Raw genomic sequence first — 21479 nt, forward strand, 5'->3', positions numbered from 1 at the left:
CAGTGTCTCACCACCCCCATGGTGGAGTAAGAACTTCTTCCATATATATTTTAGAAGTTGTTTAAGGTTGTTTCAAAGCGCAAGTTCCTATTGCTAGTGTTGGCATCATGGTTGTGTTTTTCATACTTGCTTCCTTCACTGTTGCCTTCTGTGCTCTTTCACAGGGCAAACTCTACAAAAAGAAACAGCAAATTCAGCTAAATACTACACATAGTCAAATGCACACACAAAAATCTAAACAATTTTTTCCTCCTCTTCTGTTTGGATTTGCTTTGTTCTTACTTTGAAAGGGAACAGTCCATTAAAACAAACACCCTCCACTAAACCAAACAAAGACTCTGCTTCTCATGGCTGAAACGATGTGAAAGTTTCTTTAGGATCAAAGTTGGAGCTTTTCCCAAAATGAACAGAAGCAGGTGTCCAACCAAGATGTTTTGTGAACTGGCTACAGTTGCACAAGATGCAGGCCCAGAGACTGAAAAATAAATGCTTTTCCCAGCCTCTACACATGAAAGCGTTACGCTACTTTGATACCTCTTCACCAAAGAACACATGCACAAACCCCCCAAATGTAACAGAACTCTATTTTATTTAGATAAAAATAATAATCAAAGAGTAGCTATGCCCAAGTCATCTTCCCATTGCTGTGTACAGTGTGTTCAAACAGCTGGAAAGAATCACTGGCTTGGGGATACTGAAGCTCTTTACCACCTATACAAGAAACTCCCTAAAATAAATAAAAAACCACATGCGAACCCCTTTACAGCAGGACAACATAAATCCATGTAAGACACCTCAATTTGTTGAACTGGAATATAGTATATGCTTGTGCAGCACAAACAGAAGTTTGACCAACACTGCTGCTGAAAAAAAAATCTCTCTCAATACTGTATGTATGAAAATAGTTATTCACAGAAAAAAAAGGAAGGTCTCCTGCAAGATCAGGATAACAGCACACACCTCAGAACAAAAACCCCAGTGGTGAACAGCAAGCCTTACATTTGATACAGAAAAAGTTTGCAAAGATCCAAACTAGAAAACTGCTAGTGCCTATAGGCATTAGAAGAAGCTGCGACATGGATGCCAAGTGTTATGACAGCCTGCCTTGCTAAACTTTGGGAAAACCGCGCCCTTGTACCAGAAACTGTTTCCCAGGTTCTGCAGAACATCCAGCTAGGAGAGACTCTTTAGATCCTCAGATTAAGATGCCAGCAGTGTCTTGGAAATGAAGACAGCGAAGGGCTAGAGGGTAAATACAAACAGACAAACTTGAGAGAAGGTTCTTAAGCTATGCTTCAAAAGAAAAACAAACAAAAAAAACAACAAAAAAACCCCCAACAGTTAAATGAAATTTGATTTAGCAGAGATCTGTATGAGGAAAATGTAGCTTCTGTACCAAAACCTATAGCGTATGACCACCTTTTTTTTTGTCTAGAACCCCAAATGCCTCTGTCAACATCTTTAGACAAAAAACATAAAGTACACCCTTTATGCAAACTGCCACAAACAGACTTATTAACTGGGGAAAAACTACACCATACATACTCAGGACCTTTCAGACTGAACCTTGCACTTAATGAAGCAAATTACAAAGAAGTCACTTTCAGCCAAGGAGAACTTCTGTGCCTAGAGAAGCTGACATATTCCAGCTTCAGCTTCCTGTAAAAGAAAGCAATTTCATGTCAGATTTAACTATTTGCAGTAACATCCATCTAGTCTTACAAAAGTTCTGAGCTACCCAAAATTCCATTATTTTGTTGGACTGTATCTACAAAGTTTTCTCATTTAACATATGCTTTTATTTCCTCTATCTTCGGAAACTGAAACCAACAAGAATGTGAGTTTTCTGGGTTTGTTTTTTAAATGTGATAAAACGTATGGTTTCAGGAAAAGTGTTTCAGGAGGTATATCCCTATGCAAGAGATGCATCATGGCCATTTCCTCCTAATCAAAGTTAGATGTATTACTTGAGGTGAGAGACTGTATTTTTTTTTTATTTTAAATACAAAATCATGCCTTCCCCCCCCAAACAATCAGAGGGCCATACACCCACACAGTGCTTTGCACAAATATTCCAGACTACATTCTGAATTACATAAACCTAAACTTGAATTACAAACTGAAATTAAGTCACCAAACAAGAAACCTCATTCACAGCATCATTTTATTTTTTTCATTTATCATTTGCTTCCCTAACAACAAATCTTATTATCACACATTAGAACAGTTGTTAGCATGAATATCAGAACAAGAACTTTTAGTATCACATTTTACCCTTGCCTTGCATTCCTCTCTTCTTTAAGCAATACTTTTAACTGATCTATTTTCTGAGCACTGACCTGACACTCAACATAGATTCACTCTTAAATGTGACTTTTGCTAATCAACATTAATACACAACTTCATTCAATCAGTCACTGCTCCCACATGTATTCAAAGTCTTCGCTTTAACACTTAGGACAACTTTTAAAACGTCATTAAGCTTTGTTCAAATAAAAATGAAAGCAAATTGAAATTTACACACCATAAAATTTTATTAAAGAAAACTCAGTCTGCTTGAATTATCAAAACAAGATTTACAACAAAAACATTTTGTCATTAAAGGCCTACAGTCAATTAGCAAAATGGTTCTAGTAACTAGACTCCATATGGGATTCAGGCATGCAAAGTGCAGAATGGTGCTTTTGGAAAGTCTGTCAAGCATTTATACAGGATAGATATTGGACTGCTGCTGGGATTTTACTATTTTATGTCCACTATTGTTTTGTGGGGTTTTTTGTTTTTTTTCTCAGATATGGTGGTTAGGGTTTTTTTGGCACCTAATGTTCGCAATTAACTTCATCCATAGCTTTAGATTCCCTTTACAGATCTAACTTCATCATTCATCCTCTTCAAATTGATTTAAGAGTCACTAGGTCTGCTCTTTCACCACTTGTTTTTTCAAATGGAAGCTCTTTCCCTTTTCAACTTTCAGTTCCTAAATTTCAGGTGAATGAATCCAATTTGAACACCATCAATGGTTCTCTGCTCCAGCAAATAAAACTAAAAACAAAAATTAAGGCAAAATATTTTCTCAGCAACAGAATCTGAAAACATATTTGGCAGTAGGAAAATAAACATCAATATTAGCTTTGCTCTGAAGTCTCCAGATATAGCACCGTGACTCTGTCCTGTTTATAAATCTGGCTTCCCTTTTAATTTTGCATTCATTTAGGAAACAGCAGTCTCACGAAAAGGTGAGGAAGGCTCATGTATGCAGTATTTAAAAATTTTAACAGGTTACAGTAAGTCTATACATAACACTGGCTGCCATGATTCCAAATTTAATTATCAAGAAGTTTATTTTAAAAAAGATATTCAAGTTCTAAATTATTAAACCAGCACTTATTAACAAATTTTTAACCACTGTAGAGATGTATTTTTAAGTTAAAGAATCATCTTGGATCTATGTACCACAGAAACTAAGAATGAAATAGATTTCTCTTGAGGCAGAAGTTCAATTATATACCAGGTTAGAAGCCATCACAGTATTAACTACAGCAAACTCATGAATGTAATTTTTTAAATGCTGAACAACTGTAACTCCTGTGCTGGCTAGGACTCTGCTAATGTTTCAGGAAGCCCAGTTGGAGATATGGTTATCCTCAGAGGCTAAAGCTATGCCAGAGTAAAGTCAACCTACTCGCTACTTTTTGTTGTTAAACAAACTGTGCTTATTTATGTTAGTCAGTTATACAAACTATTTACAAAGAGGAAGTGTGAAATATTGACGATGACAAAACAGTTTAAAAAGCTATCATTGAAAAAGTTAGAATACATATTCAGAGGAATTCCAATGCTTAAAACCAGATTCACATATGATCATCCAGTTGAAGATTAGTGTGCTAAAAAAAAGTTAAGAAAATACTTTGCATTTCAGTTCAACTGCACTTGATTCAAGTACAGCCTGGGGGTTGGCTGATATAAATTAAACATGGTCACTGCTTCAGCAGCCAGAAGTACAGAAAAATGTACATGTTCACAGGATAAATAGAAGTCTCTTCTTTTTTTGGGCATTAAGGGGTGGAAGTGTAGGAAAAGCAGCTATCTCACTCCAATGCGGGAAGTCATCCACTCCAAGCCTTGGCATAATCTGGAAGACAAGAGATGTTATATTGGTACTAGTTCTATCCCAACATCTTTAAAGTATTTCCTACTTGGTTTTATGTTTAAAAAAACATCTACTTAAAATAAATAACAACAGATGGAATTGGGACTGAAACCTGAACAAAATAAACAGTGTTTTAAACTAAGTCTACTTAGGTTTTAACCACAAGAAGGTGAGTTCAAGCATGCTATTTTACTGAAGCTCAGCATTCCTTTTTTTTCCCTTTGTAAATCTAAAAGACACTATTCTTAATATGCTTACTCATAAGTACATGGAACCAATTAAGTTTTTCTACAGGTTTGCCATGGAAGACTGCTAACTTGAAGGCAGAACCTTTACAAACTAATACCAAGAGACAAAGGACAGGTTACCCAGACCGAATTCGTTCATGAAAAGGCAGTGTATCAAGAATTACAAAATCCCATTACAAAATTAAAAATGTTTATATTCACCACCAAAATTGCACGGAATTTAATCTGCCTACTTGCTCAATTTATTTACAAGTCCTACACTTAAGAAGACGGACTTTCCTTTAATTTACTAGAGATCTAGTTACCTAGTTTATGTTACCTTTAAGCTTTACTTTTGTAAAGTAATTCAAGACTTGGCTATCCCAAGGTGGCTAGCTAATCTCCCTAGACACCTGCCAGATCTTCCCAAGGAAGATTCAGCTCAGCAATTTAACTCTAAAAATTGTTACATGAGTAGGTCTCACTACTGTCACAATGTAAGTATTCCAATTATTGACTTACTTTTAACCCCCCCCCCCCCATAAGAAAGCAGCAGCCTAGTATGGCCAATGCTCCTAAACAAAAATTCGTACTCATTCATTTCAACCTTCTTCCAAATGCCAAGTTGTTTGAAGATAAATCTAAGGTATTATATACACTAAGTATTCAAAAGCACCTTTAGCAAAATGGATAGAAAGTTAATTCTTAGAATGAATCAATGCAACCCAAAGACTAAATAACCCTCTCCCCCCCCAATTTATTCTTATGAACATATCCCACACTAAGAAAGTGAACACTACTAATCACTCTACAAGACATTTCTTATGTTAGAAAATACTGCATGCTAAAGTGAGGAAGATGCTCTCACTTCCCAAATACTCAGTTTATTCACTGCTTTAGATGTCACAAGACCACGTTACTGTAAAGGTCATACAACAGCTGAAAAAACTCTATTACACATGAGAAGACTCCTTTAAGAACTAAGATGAAAAATTAGCACACTTCAAACTAAGTAAGCAAGACACTACCCAAGTTGTTATAGACATTCAAAAATGCTTTTTGATCTTTAGAGGCAAAGGATCTAAGGAAAGCTCAGCTTTCCATTTTAGTAACTGCTGTCATAAGGTATAAAAATTTAAAAATTAGCTACATCAATCAGATACAAGTAAAAGCTTTAATATTTGTAATAATTTTGGGTTATGCCAGATCTATGTACCTTTTCATCAAAATTCTGTTTGAATGCTTATCAAAAACCCCAACCAACCAGTAAGAAACACAAACATATCCACACCAACCCCTCCACCTTAGAAGCTTATGGTAGATCAGAATGGAAAGGAAGAAGACAGTAGCTTATTTCTCCAAACAAAGACACACAGAATGAGAGGGTAGCACACAGAGATTAAACACCTATGCCAACAGCTACATATCTGGGGGATGGGGGACTGGGGGGAGTGCTGTGTTGTCTGGCTTTGGTTTTGTGGTTTGTTTTTATTGTTACTGACTGGTTTGTTTTGTTTTTTTAACAATAAGCTGAAAGACCTTCATACAAATTTGGTCTGATCTATGAAAAAAAAATCCCACAAGATTCAATAAAGAAACGAAAAATTCAAAATGCTCCTCTGACGGCAAAGATCAAAAAACATATTCTTTCAGGAAATCCACATTGGTACCAACAGGCTTCTAAATCAGTATTCCATTTACCACGTATTACTACAATAAGCAGTAAGCATTTACCCTTCTCCTGTCAAAGCACAACAAGACTGAATGTGCCACGGGTGATCCTTTATGGAGCTGAGGGTGAGGTATGTAGATATCTCAGCAGCTGTCATGCAACCTTTCATGTCCTGCTTGTTCGCAAAGATGAGAACTGCAGCCTTCCGTAAATCCTAGAAGTAATTTGAAGTATTCAGAAGAGGTATAAAATCAGCCAGCCAGCACAATTATCACTGGAAGAACATTCCAAAATCTACATTAGATACTATTCAAATGGAAAAGCCTGCCAGTTATCATTCCCTTGAAATTACTTTCAACTTCATTAAACAAGTTCTGTAGTGGTTAAAACAATAATAATTTAAGAAAGCCACCTACATTCTTGGAAGTTTTATCCTACTGTCACAAAAAAGGAGCTCTAATAATGCTGCAGCAGCTTCAGTAAAAACAGAAACTAGTAAGAAGTTGGTTTGCTTCTTTACAGAAATAAAAGATTCCACACAACGATAAGACAGGAACTGGGGTATATGGCTTTAGGAGTGCAAAGTGTAAACAAATACAATAATCAGGAAAACAACAGTTCTAATTAAAAGTGTTCAACACACTTCATTACATTTTAAGACTATTTCTTTATCAGAAGAAAAACAAAAACAAAAAAAAACAAACCCCCAACCACCAAACCTTTATCGTCCACAGTTGAAAATCCACTCCTACAAGCAGTCCAGTCTAGGCCTACCAACTGTTTTCAAGATACCACAACCTCTTAAGAGCATATAACATAAATAAACTACATGGAAACTAATGAACTACATGGGAAAACTTCTTCTCAAGAAGTCATATTTTCCCCCTTTTTGGTCGTGTATTTGCTCCTTTCTACCAGACCCAACCTACATTACCTGTAGAAGTAAAAACTCATTCAATGAAAATCTCTCCAAGAAATGAGCTCAACAGAATTACTTGCATTGTATGAAATAATCTTCCTTCAAAAACTGAAGGAAGTTACTTAGACTTAAACCCCCTAATTTACCTTGAGAGTCATCACAGAAACCTTTAATGCACTTTAGCTAATCTGACGTAGAAATTATTCTAGGATGTTTAAGGGAGTTGGCCCAGTGTTGGACAGTCCTCAATACAACACATAATAATAAAACTACAAGCAAAATAACTCAGAAGAAAACTGAAGCTAATTTATCCATAGTATTATATATGCTCCTTAATTTTAAGGAACAGGATTAAAACAAACAAGAAAGAAATGGAATTGCTGATTTTCTAAGATCAGCAATCAGGTTACCCACTGCAAATAGTTTCTTAAAATTTTAACCGTTTAACTGAAAGATGAGAGGGTGTGGTGAACAGTAATACCCAGTTACATTAACATGAAATTCAAAATATTTTACAAATTCGACTTGTAAGTCACGTGTGATTATAATCACGCAAGCCCTATCAGAAGAGTGCTTCGTAATAATGTTCCTCTTTATTTATAATTTAAATGGTTTTAAAATGTGACCAACATGCTAGGCTCAGAAAGTTTTTTGTGACAGTATAATTTTTGTTAACATAAGAAGCATGTAATGTCATCTGATTTTCACAACGGAACTATTAGCCCAACTCCCCATCATACCTCATGAGCCAGCATTCTATAAAGTTCTTCTTTTGTTATAGAAAGTCGCTCTCTATCAATGCTGTCAACAACAAGAATGATGAACTAGGAGAAAAAAGAATAGTACAGTATGTAAGTACAAAGTGTAAATTACAGAAAGCATGTTTTCAAGAGACCACTAACCACAAGTCTTCCTATGTAAGAGAGCTAGACTTTCACAGCACACTAGGAAACAGAACAAGAGCATTGTTGTTACAGTCTCTTGCTAGAGTCTTGGGAATCATACATGAAAATTATAGGTATGAAAAAAAAATTGTGCTTGTACATTTCAGCACTGCTATTAAGGTCTACATTCACATACCACGGTTAAATCTCCTCGGTGGATTTTCAGGCCCTACATCCTAAGATAATAGTAACATGGGTACCAAAAGCACCTACACATAGTGGATTACGTTTAAAATGTGGATGACAAACTTGCTACACAGCGATCAATGAAAGCAGCTATTACTGTCCACTACTGCCTGCATACTCAGAAAGCTAGGAAACTGAAATTGAAATTCCCTATTCTTAAACAAGCATTTTTAACAATTCAACATCATGTTACTCACAGGCTTAAGAAATGTTACTTCAAAGTAGACCTCAGAAAGGTATGAACCTGTAGGGTTTAGCATTATGTTGCGCAACACCTTAACCTTTGCGAAGGGCCTGTGCAAGTTGGCTTCTCACCACACTGCACTCTTCCACCTAGGCACTTGGAAATGGCTACAGCAGTGACTTTACCCTTATTGTTCCTGCTTGGCATGTGATTCGCATGGCCATTTACTTGTGAATCCTGAGACACTGCTAGGTCTGGTCCAGCAAGTCTCTGATGGGAAGCGATTCTCACTGCTATGAAACCCACTTTCTTACCCCACTCTTTCTATCCCCTGTTTTAGATCTTCTGTTTTATAGCCTTAAACTGGAGAGGAAACAGACATGCTCGTAAACATTACACAACAGTATTTGTACACAAACCATTACAACTGATTAGTGTTCAACACTTGCCCTGCTGAGTGTACCCCAAGCAACACTAACAGCATCATAGGTAAGAACAGTGAGTAGGGAGATAAAGCACATTCTGATGGAAATTATACAGATACTATAAAATAAATACATAAATAAATACAGTTAACACATGCTATGTTAGAGAGGAACCAAAGGGGATTACATTCCTCTCACTTCCTTTTCCCTCAAATCCTGTGTATCTAAGCCTGCCTCAACATCCTTTCTGTAAGAATATGATCCAATTCTAAAACCAGAATGCAAAATTAGCCTTCTCAAGTTGAAACTAGTTAGGACAGGTTTGCACTGAAAAGCTTATTTGTGGGATTTTTACATTACTGCAAATTTTTTGTTTAGATTGTTTCAATTTACAGATAAGGAAAGAGAGAAAAGAGAGACAGTAACAAAAAAGAAGCATCAGAAGTAACTACTATAATTTTCCAACATATGCTCCGAATCACTTTGCTTTATAAAACTAAGGCGATTCATTACCCATTGAAAATGACCACAAAGTATGAAAAATAAAGTCAATTTAATGCTGCTGTGACTCTGAGACGTCTAAGCAGATGAGGAACAACAATAAAGGAATTATTCATATTGGGGAGGCTAGGATTAGCATACTAAACAGACAGCTTTTCTTCCTCAAATGTTTCCAACAGACAAAGCTTCTAAGTAAAAGGGAAAGTTCTTTCCAAGTGCTAGAAAGCACTGGATTTCAAACACTTACTAGCCAGGATATGACAAAGAACATCACAAAAGGATAAAAAAAAAAACAAAAAAACTAATACATGCATCTCCCCAAGTTCCAAAATAAAGTTTCTCAATGGACAAGTGTCAGGAACGTATTATTATTGTACCAGATACTGCTGGCAGAAGTCTCTTCACCCTCATGAGTATGCATGTGTCTTTGATGTAGCCATACTTGTCTAGATAAAAATAAGTTTAAAGTATTAGAGATAAAGGTTGAGATGTCATCACCAGGCTTTCAGTAGGCAAAAAGGTTCTGAACATCTGGGCTGGATCACTCATCTCCCCTCTCTCAAAACGGGACGCAGGACAGAAAACCTCACTTTACAGGAGGACAGAATGATTATATGATGAGAAATATGTACAAGAGACCTGCTTTTAGCAGAGGTCATAAGTGAAGTCTAGAAGTTTTTTACACCAATGTAGAAGTCTCAGTGTGAGGGTGCAGAGATTTACATGTATGTTGTGTTGATAACCTTTTGGCATCAAGAAGGATGGCAAAAAAAGCAACCTTCCAAAGGACAAGTGTTGATGAGCTCTACTTACAACCTTTCCAGCAATGGCAGCTTTACCAGTACCTCATAAGTACTGCACAGTACTGACTTGCCTTCATCCCTTGGATAAAAGTCACAAGCTGATGAGCTTTTAAATACTGCTGCTTAAAATAACCTTCATTTCTCATCCTTAACAGTCGTCACCTCAAAAATATTTCAGACTAGATGTACAGAAGTTAAATTACACACTGCAAATCCACACCAAATTTGCAAGATATATGGCAAAATTTTTCTACTTGAAAAACATGCAAAAATCCTTTCATCTTCATCAATCCTTTCATCTGAAACAGGATTTTGATATAATTTGACTGTCAGATCAAACAACATTACTGTAAAGTATACACAACAAATACTTCAAATATTACCAGAAAATTGGCTGCAAACCAGACACAACTTACACTTTTTGGGTTTATTCTTCCTCAAAAATACTTAAAAACATTACAGCTGAAATCTTTATAGAAATTTACCAAAATTTCTAACACATAAATATACTTTCAAACAAACATTGTATCTGTAGAGTAGCTTCTCATACCTCTGTGTTTGAGTAATAGGTATTCCATGATGACCGTAACGATTCTTGTCCTCCAATATCCCACATTAAAAAATGAGTGTTTTTCACTACTATTTCTTCCACATTGCTTCCTATTGTTGGAGAAGTATGAACCACTTCATTCATTAAGCTAAAGGAGAAAATATCACATGATAAAGACATGCCAGTAAAATTCACAAGGCTTGTCACAACTCAGTTACAACAAATTTGTTCTAGAAAAATGTACATGTATGTAACTTTGACAGAAAAAAAGAGATTTAAAAAACTACACATATTTCAAGAAGCTAAAAATCAAATTTTTTTTATAGAAATAAAGAAAATATTGAAGAGCAGTTCTTCAGTAAAAAGATCAGTTAAATCTGAATTTGGACTGAAAACTGTGGTTGGCAATTTCTACTGTGCTTTTGTAGCAGAGACTGTAGACATGCTTGAAGACATCAACAATGAAAAATAAGCACATAAAAAAGGCTTATAACTAATGGATAAACATCGGCATTTTAGGAGATGTCCTCTTTTTAAAGGACACTCTTTAACTGATACTTAAAATGCACTTGTTTCAATGTAATAGCTGCTATGCTAAAGTTCCCAAAGGAGGGGAACATTAAATTGTGCAAAATATAAATCAGAATGTAATTTTATTAGAGCAGTCAACTTTGTAATTCAGTATTAAAAAAAAAAAATCCAAAGAACTGTTTGCTTACATTGCTAAAATGTCTTTATTCTGCCTTTAAGCTTTGACAAAAGTGCTTAGAAAAGAGTTTTCTTGAAAACATTCTCTGCTGCTTTCATATGCAAATATATACATACGAACTTTGCTACACCCTCCTCCTTTTCCACAATTACAACAGTAATTATGTCCCTGCCAATATTCTTAAATTTATCACACATACTGTAATGCTGGCAAGACTTGGGTGCAATGATGCTATTGAAAAGGTAGGAGCTTGGCAAGATGAAATAATATTCTGAGGAATCCTTCACCATGAATTTCAGACACTGGAATCAGGAGACACTGGAAACATTTAGGGACTTTTTGCAGAATGGCTAGAATTTCCAGTAACTTAAAAATAATTTTCTTCTTTTGTGAGACCTCACTTGGAGCATTGTGTACAGTTCTGGTGTCCTCAACATAAAAAGGACATGGAACCATTAGAATAAGTCCAGAGGAGGGCCACAAGGATGATCAGGGGACTGGAGCACCTCCCATATGAAGACAGGCTGAGAAAGTTGAGGCTGTTCAGCCTGGAGAAGAGAAGACTGTGTGGAGACCTCATAGCAGCCTTCCAGTATCTGACGGGGCCTACAAGGAAGCTGGAGAGGGACTCTTCATTACGGACTGTAGTGACAGGACAAGGGATAATGGGTTAAAACTTAAACAGGAGAAGTTTAGATTGGATATAAGGAAGAAGTTCTTTACTGTAAGGGTGGCGAGGCACTGGAATGGGCTGCCCAGGGAAGTTGTGAATGCTCCATCCCTGGCAGTGTTCCAGGCCAGGCTGGACAGAGCCTTGGGTGACATGGTTTAGTGTGAGGTGTCCCTGCCTATAGCAGGCGGGTTAGAACAAGATGATCTTAAGTTCTTTTCCAACCCTAACTATTCTATGATTCTATTCTCTGCAGTTCTTGGTGGAAGGATTATTTCTATGCTTACAAATAAAGATAAGCTTTGATGGCCAAAGAATTTACAGTCCACTTTGTGCTTGTATGAACAATTTTGCTGTTCAATTTACAGTTGCACGCTAAAACACTGTAGTTTCTTTGCTTATTCTTTACATACTTATTCTGTTTAGAAATAATATTATTAATGTTCAAACTGTGACCTACAACCCTAGAGATTTCATCAGATTGCAACACTGAATTATCAATGATTAAACAGTGACAAATATTAAAACATAAACAGAAAGAATAGTTCATGTACTTACAATTGGTAAAGAATAGTAGTCTTTCCAGCATTATCAAGTCCCACTATGATTACTTTGTGCTCTGCATATACACAAAAAAGACAAGAATAAATTAATGGAAAAAGCAACAGTTATAATTCTGGTTAATCAACTTTCCTTTGCTCCTTACTGAAGAAAACAACTGCTTGCTTGTCTTATTTCAATAGCTTACACAGAATATTGGTGACTTCAGCGGGGGGGTGTGGGGGGTGTGTGTGCGGAATTCCCAAAGCCTCATCCTCTCTTGATACTACAGTCGCAAGAAAAGTCAGTACTGGAAGTCTTCATAAAGGAATAGTTATAATACAATTGCTTTGTTTATATTGTCTCATTATAGAAAGAAAAGTACAATAAAAAAAATTAACTCATAGCAGTGTATCATCTTAAGGATATCACCAAACAGCCAAAGACTGCACAAACTATAAGGCTAACTTTTAAGGCTCAGTAACAGCCACTTCTTAAGGGACCACCATCATCCACACTGTAAAAAATACGAGGAAGCTGTATTTTGAGTAGATCACAAATTTCAGTGTTACAATTTCTAAACTGAAAAGTCACAGAATGACAGAATGACTGAGTTTGGAAGCCACTTCTGGAGTTCATCTGTTCCAAGCCCCTTGCTCAACCAGGTGCACCTACAGCCAGTCACCAAGGACCATCTCCAGATGGTGTTCAAGCATCTGCAAGAATAGAGACTTTATAACCCTTCTGGGCAACCTGTGCCAGTGTTCAGGCACCCTCATAGTAAAAACGCGTTTTCTGGTGGTCAGAGGGAACCTCCTGTGTTTCAGTTTGTGCCCACTGCCTTTGGTCCTGTCACTGACCACCACTGAGAACAGTGTCCTTTTTGCACCCCCAAGCCTTCTCTTCTCAAAGCTAAATAAATTCTCGGAGGTCTCTCAGCCTTTTCTCATAAGAAAGATGCTCCAGTCCATTAATCATCCTGTGGCTTACCACTGGACTCTCTCCAGTATGCCCATCTCTCTTGTACTGAGGAGCCTGGAACTGGACATACTACTCCATATGATTACTCACTGATGCTGAGTAGAAGGGAAAGATCACTTCTCTCAATCCGCTGTAAAGTCCAGCTTATACAATAGTGATCTTCTAATTGCTGCAATGTTATTTTTCCAGGCACAGGGGAAATAAAACCAAAACTAACAAAACCCCTCAGAACTTATATGCTTCGCTAGTTAATCCTTCTTGTAATTTCAAACACAGAAGCACAGCTAATTAGAATGGCGGTTCTTTTGATACATGGATGAAGTTAGAAGATACTGATCCACCTACTGACAAAAAGGCAAATCATTTGAGAGCAGAGAATTTACAAATGGATACTACACGTAAAACCTGAATAAAAAGTATGTGAGCAGGCTCCTTTTTAAAGGGGTAATTTAAAATTCTAGGGCACTTATTCCAAAGCATAACATGGTTCAAAGCTTAAAGACGTCCTCTAAAATACCACATTCAACCTATAAGACATAAGAACAAATTACTAAAAGGTCAAAGGAGCTATCATAAATATAAAATTGGTGGGGTTTTGCCTGCAAGTGGGTGGTCTAAGGAAGAATCACAGTGGTTTGTTTTGTTGTGGTTTTTTTTTTTTTGGGGGGGGGGGGGGGGGGGGAGAGGGCTTTTTGGTTTTATTTTTTACATCTATTTATATATAATAACCTAAGTCTTTTCATACTGAAAGTGATTTTAATGAAACAATCTGTTGCTTAGAACTTTTAGAATTTTTGCTATGTGATGTGGCCTTAACAAACGTTGAAATACATTTCCTTTTATCAGTCCCCCTACTACTGCATCCTGACAACACATTCTAAGGCAAGAACTTTTCCTGGACTTAAGTAGTACTTTTAGTACATAAGCAGCAGCATCAGTAATGAATAACCTTCCCCAATAAATAAATGGTATGAAATCCTCTCTGCTTCTAACTCTAATAAACCATGCCACATAGCTAGACTGCCCATTTCTTGTTCAAAGTCAGCTAAGTTTAAAAGGTTTTCGAAGTTCAAACAGAACTCCCCTTCTGTTCTTTTCAAAACAGCCATGTTATCAACTATTGCTTGGAAGAAGATGACACTACTTCTGCAACATTTCATCTGAGTTATTTTAAAGGAAGAAAAGGAATTCCGGACAGGTATTACATTGCTCTTTCCCACTTTCACATCAGAATACAGGGTCTTACTTAGGAATGAATGAGAAAAGCATTGGATAAACAGCATCAAGCTACTTAAGGTGATGGGGGGTGGGGGGTAATCTCCATCAAGATGACTTTTTGAAAGCCACTGAAGCGTGAGTGGTTCAACACAAACTGGAGAAAAAAAAAAGGCACAGCTACGTGTGTTACTCCATAGTCAGGTAGCATTTTATACAGCAACTGAATACGCACAAACAAACAGTCAAACAAGTGTTAATTTTGATTTGGGGATTGAAATAATTAGATGAAAGCATTGGTATCGCAGATAAATAGCAGCTTCCACCTTTAATTAATGGCAGTTGCTTTCAGGACTGTCATCTGTGGTAATGGAAACCTCTTCACTTGCAAACATATTCAAAAGCTGAATTTCTGTCTAGTTTGGTTAGATTACAGAATTTTTACTTGTATATGTGCATTAGAGAAAAAACACGTGAACTTAAAAACTGACAAACTAAGACAACAAAATTTTAGCAAGACAAGTACTTGTTTACAAGGACAATTAGTAGAAAATAGATGCTACATTAAAGAGAAAGGACAATTATGGAGTAAACCATAGGCAATGATTTTTGCTCGTATTTGTTTTCTGTACTTACAGACTAACCCAAGTTTCTCCCTTTCATTGGCTGGTATTCAAACTCAGTTTGGGTTGTATTCATGAATATCTTCCCAGTCCACCATGTTCTTGGCAAAGGAAGAAGAAAATCCGTAATAGAGTTGCCAGAGCAGAAGAGCAGAGTCTTTATACATCAGGTAGAAAGAGGGGAAAAAAATAAGTAGAAAAAGCAGGCATATGCAGGGGGAAAAAAGACAGTATTAGACTACTGTTTAAAAGAATCCAAAGAATTCTGTTATATCAACCACTCCTGGCAGGCTGTTAAAAACAAATTAAAAAAAAAATAGTATTTTTAAAGAAAATTCCTGGCAGCCTAGTATTACAAAATAATAGGGCAGCAAAGATGATCTTGCAGATATTAGAAGGAAGACATAATAGGCTCTTTTCTTCACTTGTCTATATTTCTCTGCGGTAAAAGGACCCAAAACTGAAGATCCAGTTCTCACAATTTTGCCCTTTCCTCTAATTTGCAAAAATTAAAAATAAAAATCCAAATTAATGATGAGCAAGGCTCTTCCAACATATCTGAAAGAAGAAATGAATATAGGAAAGGGTTTTCGGGCTGTGAAACCCCACATCTAGTTCTGAAGAATAACAATCTTGGAAGCTTCAGGGCTGAAGACACAATGCAGACAGAAGTTTGCTAAAGAGGTGGCAGGAGAAATAGCATTTTACTTAAGTTCAAAGACATTTTCATACAGGGATTCATTCTGCAAACTACAAGCTACCTTAGAGTCTTCTTTTAAACACAAAAATTGCTGAAATATGTCTTGCATTTCCAGACTTGAGTACAAGAAAGTAGAGAAACTATCAACAGTGCTTAGCAGTCAATGGAACCAAAATCCATTTGGTTTTCTAAATAATGGTCTCTGCTACCCTGACTGTACATACCGGTAACTGTCAGCAAGCCTAAGTAAACTGTGGAGTTTCAGAAGTTCAACCTCCCTGACTTGGAGCTTACCATTATTCTGCTTACAGCACTTTTTTAACACCCATAGCATTTATTCAGAGGACCTAAAAGACTGTGAACAGCTAACATAAAAGAATTTAAAAAGATTTGAGAACTTCTTTAAGAACCCTATCAGCGACACAAACACACACAAACACAAAGGAATAAGGTTCTGAAAACCGTCAGAGTTGCCTTTATCAAGGTTGTGAACACTTACTTCTGGTTTTACCTTCTGGTTTTATTAAGAACATTAAGAGACATCTTGACAGTATTGATGGAATGATAACTCAAATAAGCTTTATTCAGCTATGTGTTAATACAGGCAGTAAGTTAGTTTACCATTTATTTGTATTACTACATGTTGCTTAGAAGACTGTGCCATTTGAGTACTGAATCATAGCTTAAGCAAGTCATTTTTTAAGTCTTTTTTAAACATACTTTTCCAAGTTATTTAAAACTAAGTGTAACTTCAATCTGAACTTATAACTAGACTTTAAAGAGCTTCAGAGTACAGTATTTTAAATTTAAATAAAAAATAAAAAATTAAAAAAGAACCACTGGGCAATTTTTTGTCAGTTTCAAAAATAAAAAGTTAGGCAGCCATGAGTAAATCACCTAGAAGAAAGGCAAAAGTCTATTTTTAAGCCAACTATTTCTCTTATAAATAAAGTATCTCTATTTCAGTTTGCATTGTTCAATAATTACTTGATTAAAGAGACAATGTATATTGAGAGAGCTGAAAGACATGTAAATGCTTAGTGTCCTCCTTCTCCCAGGCTTTAATCCCTGCACGGAAAAAACACAGAGAACAGAAACCAAGATTAAGTAAGGCCCTGGAAGAGTTCTGACCACTACTACCAGCACCACAGAAACAAAATCCACGGAAATAAATAGATATTCCCTGATGGACTGTGCTCAGGGCAGGGCCTGTTAGCCTTCCTCTTTTTCATTAGTCATTGACTCACAGATCAACAGAGGCATTACCCAATTTCCTTAAACTGTTCTGCATGAAGCTTTTCTTGTTGCATAATCCCACACACTAGATTTGGAGAGTACATGGTAGAAAAGAAGTGCATTCTGCCAGGGGAGCAGAAGAAAGAGCTAAAGGATTTCCTCTTCTAAAAGTTCCTGCGTGTCCTGGGTTCAGCAGCTTAAATGACACTGTTACAGCTCAAAGCCACACGCTATTTTAACCATTCCATTTTCTACCATGAGCCAGTCTGGGTTTGCCAAAATCGGCTAACCATAATCAAAATGGGCGGAAACAACTGCAACAATTTCTGCTGCATGTACAAAGAGCTGATTCAACCCCCTAGAAGAAACACGCAGACGCTACCCAAACCATAGGGCTAAAACAATTGAATACAAACGTTGGAAGAGGTCAATAGACAGTATCAGCCAGCAGACAACAGGGAATGTCTTTAGAAACAGACTAGGTCAAGTTTCTTGACCTTCCTTTTCTAGTACTTCATCCTTAACATTGGAATGGATGGTAAGAGAATCAAACTGCAAGAGTAGTAACAATGATGTGCAAATTAATAAAATTACATTCAGTGCTTCAGGAGGATCTAAGTTACATTTATCACAAGGTTTTTCTGCAAGGCTGAAAGCACCCTAAATGAATACAATTTTCTGTACATCGCACATTTACTCTAACTGCACTGAACTCCAAAGGCACAGAAACAAACAGGCCCTATTTTAAGATGTTACCTCAAGATGTAACATTTTTCAGAAAGCTACCATCACTTCTCCCTGTGAGTTAACAGTTTTGGCTCACCAGCAGATACTCCTTTAACTTTGTCCAGACATTCCTATCAAATACCTTTCAGATTTAGCATTTTCAGCTCAGGTATTATTCAAATTTATGCAAAGCAAAGCAATTAATACTTGAGTGAAATGCCAAGGACTTTCTGTATTTTCTAGCACTTCGGCACACCTCCTCCCCCATGCTCTACTTGATGGAAGGCAGATGGTACTTTCTAAATCTTTTGCTTTGTTTAACCTTTCATTATGCCAGTATCAAATGCTTCAGACTATCAGCATAACCTGCATTAGCCACAATGAATTCATGCTATGCTCCACACATATCAGGGTCTGTTTGCAGCTTTGAAATACTCCCTCTATATAGTCAAAATCATTGTGTGAGCTACTGCACTAGTCTACCCAACAAGCAGTTTCATGGGACAGCCTATGAATTCTCCAAGAAACTGTCTGGATTTGACATAACTAGAAGAGTAAGCAAATCCAACTCAGTAATTACTATCTTTTATTATTACCAATAATATTATTTAGAGGAAAATAGTCCGGTAATTAGAGAATAATTTCCTACTACATGGGTCAAAAATTTAAGGTTAAACTTTCTAGGATGAAATTTCAATTTTAGACATGAAAACAAGCTTTCTTCTCTATGGTCACCACAAGAAGAGCAGGCAAGAAAAAACCAACAAACCAAATTGAAGAAAAGATCACAATACCCCTCAGAAGCCTCTTACTGGGATAAAAGCCAAATCGTAAGTATTTCATGGTACTGCCTCATCTTAATACTTAACTGTGATACTAATTTCATGAATGTTTTAAATGTGTGAAAATTAATTTTCCTTTCAGGAATTACTATACAGTAACAAAGACGATATGTTTTCCACTAATGAAATGAAATCAATGTAATCTAACAAAAACTAAACATGAAACTGCCCCTCTTACTTCCTTCCTAAAGTTAAACAGTGACATCATAAGGTACCATACAGACCAACATTAAAAGCCACCGATCACTTTCCTGCTTATAGATGTCTCTTCTTAGTCCTTCACAGAAGGAGTTGGTATTTGACAAAAAACAGGACAATACTTAACAGTTTTCTGGAGAATAGGGGAAACCTTGAATCTTACCAAATGGGCTTTCCAGTTAAGAAAAGTAAGAATCTTCAAATCAACAATAGCAACAAACTCAGAAGACTCTCTCAGAAGCCTTCAGGAATGATGTACTTGGATGTTACATGTGGGGGAAAGATAAATGGTCTAGATCTCCCTCCCACTCCCATCCCATGAAAAGATTGTTTGACACATGGCTGTTGTCAGTACACACACTGAGGTTTTGCTCTTGTATTTATAGAATTAGAATGAGTTATGTCCATGTACAATGACTATTAAACTATTAAAGAATCACCAGGTGTACCTGCTTCCCAAAACTTGCAAATTTGTACTGGCAACAAAGTGAAGCACAAAAACCCTTAAATGCATTTTAAGTAACTTTAAGGTGGGAATAAGGCGTGCACTTGGAAACCTGATGAGGGAGCAGTAACATTAACAGCAGTTTGCCTCCCTCAAACTCCGGGCCTCAATGAAAAACGATACAAACAATAAACTCCTTGATTATTTTATTTTCTAACCAAAAAAGGCTAGGTAAACAAGAATCATTAAAATAAACAACAGATAAAACAATCTTGGATTTTCATAATAACTATTGGTGGCAGCCACAGCTTTGCACTCTGGTGCGCTAGGTGGGAGAGAGCGGAAAACTATCTCCTTACGACCTCTTTATTTCTAGCTTCAGAAGCGATTATCATGGGTCAGTAACCACTAGCATCTTTGCCAAAACAAAAACAGATCTGTACCTCAAAGGCCCCAACACAAGTCTGGCGTGGGTCTTTTTTTTTTTGCTTTTGTTATTTTATTTGATACTAAAGATAAAAGTAGCATGATTTTAACAGTATACCCCCGACTTCAAAACGTCTGCAAACACAAACAAGACCTTCATCGTACATCAAAGCTTCAGACGCTACAACGGTGAAAAAAGCCATGCCTGAGAGGCAGCATTCACCACTCTGCGAACTCAGGAGCACATCTCGCCTGAAAGGCTGCCCGGCTGTTAGGAGCCGCCAGAGAGGAAGACGGAGGAAGGGACCTCCTCAATGAGAGAAACAAAGCAACTCCGAGCATGAGGGGCCGCGGAACCGGCGCTCACGGCGCCGCACAAAGAGAAGCCCAACTTTTGCCCGGGCACGTCTTCAGGGGAAACCCGGAGGCCGGAGCAGGCCCCCAACTCCCGTGGGCTGCCTGCGGCCCTCTCAGCCCCGCGGCAGCCTCTCGCCCCGCCTCAGGGCGCGCTGGCCACCCCACCTCCCCGTGGCTAGCTCGGGGCCCCGCGCCCACCTTGGCTACCGAAGAGACTCCACAGCTTGGCGAAGATCAGGCCCATGCCTGGCCTCAGCTTCCCCCTGAGCCCCCGGGCTCAGCCAAGCGGCGGTGACAGACTCCCTTCGGGCGGACACAGCCCGCAGCGGCCCCGGGGCAGCTGCCGGGAGGGGGGGCAGAGGGGCCGGGCATACAGCGGCACCGCCCCTCCCCGGCCAACGGCCTCACAGCGCAAGGGGCCGTCCTAACGCCTACGCGGCTGTAGCAGCGCGTCACTTTGTGCGTCATCACGTATACCCACGGCGTGTGGCCTTAGCGGTAGCGGGTTAGGCGTGTGTGGTGCGGCGGAGCTGGGGCAGCGTGGAGGGGCCGGGTTTTTCCCCGGGCTGGTGGTGAGAGCGGTGATTAGGAGCTCTCCACCAGGGAAGGGTGTTGCGGGTTATGCTTGTCCCCCGCTCTGGTAGAAGCGGCTCTGCAGCAGTGTTTGGCCCTGGAGCGGGAGCGTCCTTTCCCTCGTCACCGCGTTCCCCGCCCAGGTAGGGGCGGTCTTCGCTGTGGCTGGGAAGGACCTGTGGTTTTCAAGGCATTCGATTCTTTCCTGCAAAGCATTTAAAAACAGCGGTGTGTTTTTTCAGTGCTGTACTGAAGCACTTAACACATCGGAGGGGTGGAAATAGCCTGTTTTCATACACGCAGGAGCGTTTAAGCTTGCTCTCGCTGGGGGCAAGGGGGCACCAACACCCCCCCCCCCCCCAAACAAAATCAACATGTCGTGGTTTAAAGCCCAGCCGGTAACTCGGCACCACGCAGCCGTTCGCTCACACCCCTCTTTCTTACCGTCCCCGGGCGGGATGGGGAGGAGAATCGAAAGAATGTAAACATCAGGGGTTGAGATAAGAACAGTTTAGTAACTAAGTACAATATAAGACTATTAGTAATATTAAGGGAAACAACAAGGGGAGAGAATATAAAATCAAAAGGAAACAAAAAACAACCCAACAATAAACACAAGTGATGTACAACACAGTTCTTCACCATCCATCGACCAACCCCCAGCCTGACCCGAGCAG

General features: G+C 38.1%; 1 protein-coding gene across 1 annotated transcript; it reads right to left on the reverse strand.

Annotated features, from left to right (window-relative positions):
- Positions 1-2021: 2021 nt before the first annotated feature.
- On the reverse strand, positions 2022-20697 carry ARL5B (ADP ribosylation factor like GTPase 5B). Its single transcript, XM_062633662.1, is given in 7 exon segments — positions 2022-4132; positions 6112-6263; positions 7709-7792; positions 10562-10709; positions 12499-12559; positions 20428-20577; positions 20580-20697. Coding segments are annotated over 7 exon segments (762 nt in total). The 3' UTR covers positions 2022-4083.
- Positions 20698-21479: the final 782 nt, after the last annotated feature.

This window comes from Pezoporus occidentalis, unplaced genomic scaffold (genome assembly GCF_034315485.1).
Source record: "Pezoporus occidentalis ecotype Australia unplaced genomic scaffold, CSIRO_AGI_Poc_V1 ctg40, whole genome shotgun sequence".
Taxonomy (NCBI): domain Eukaryota; kingdom Metazoa; phylum Chordata; class Aves; order Psittaciformes; family Psittacidae; genus Pezoporus; species Pezoporus occidentalis.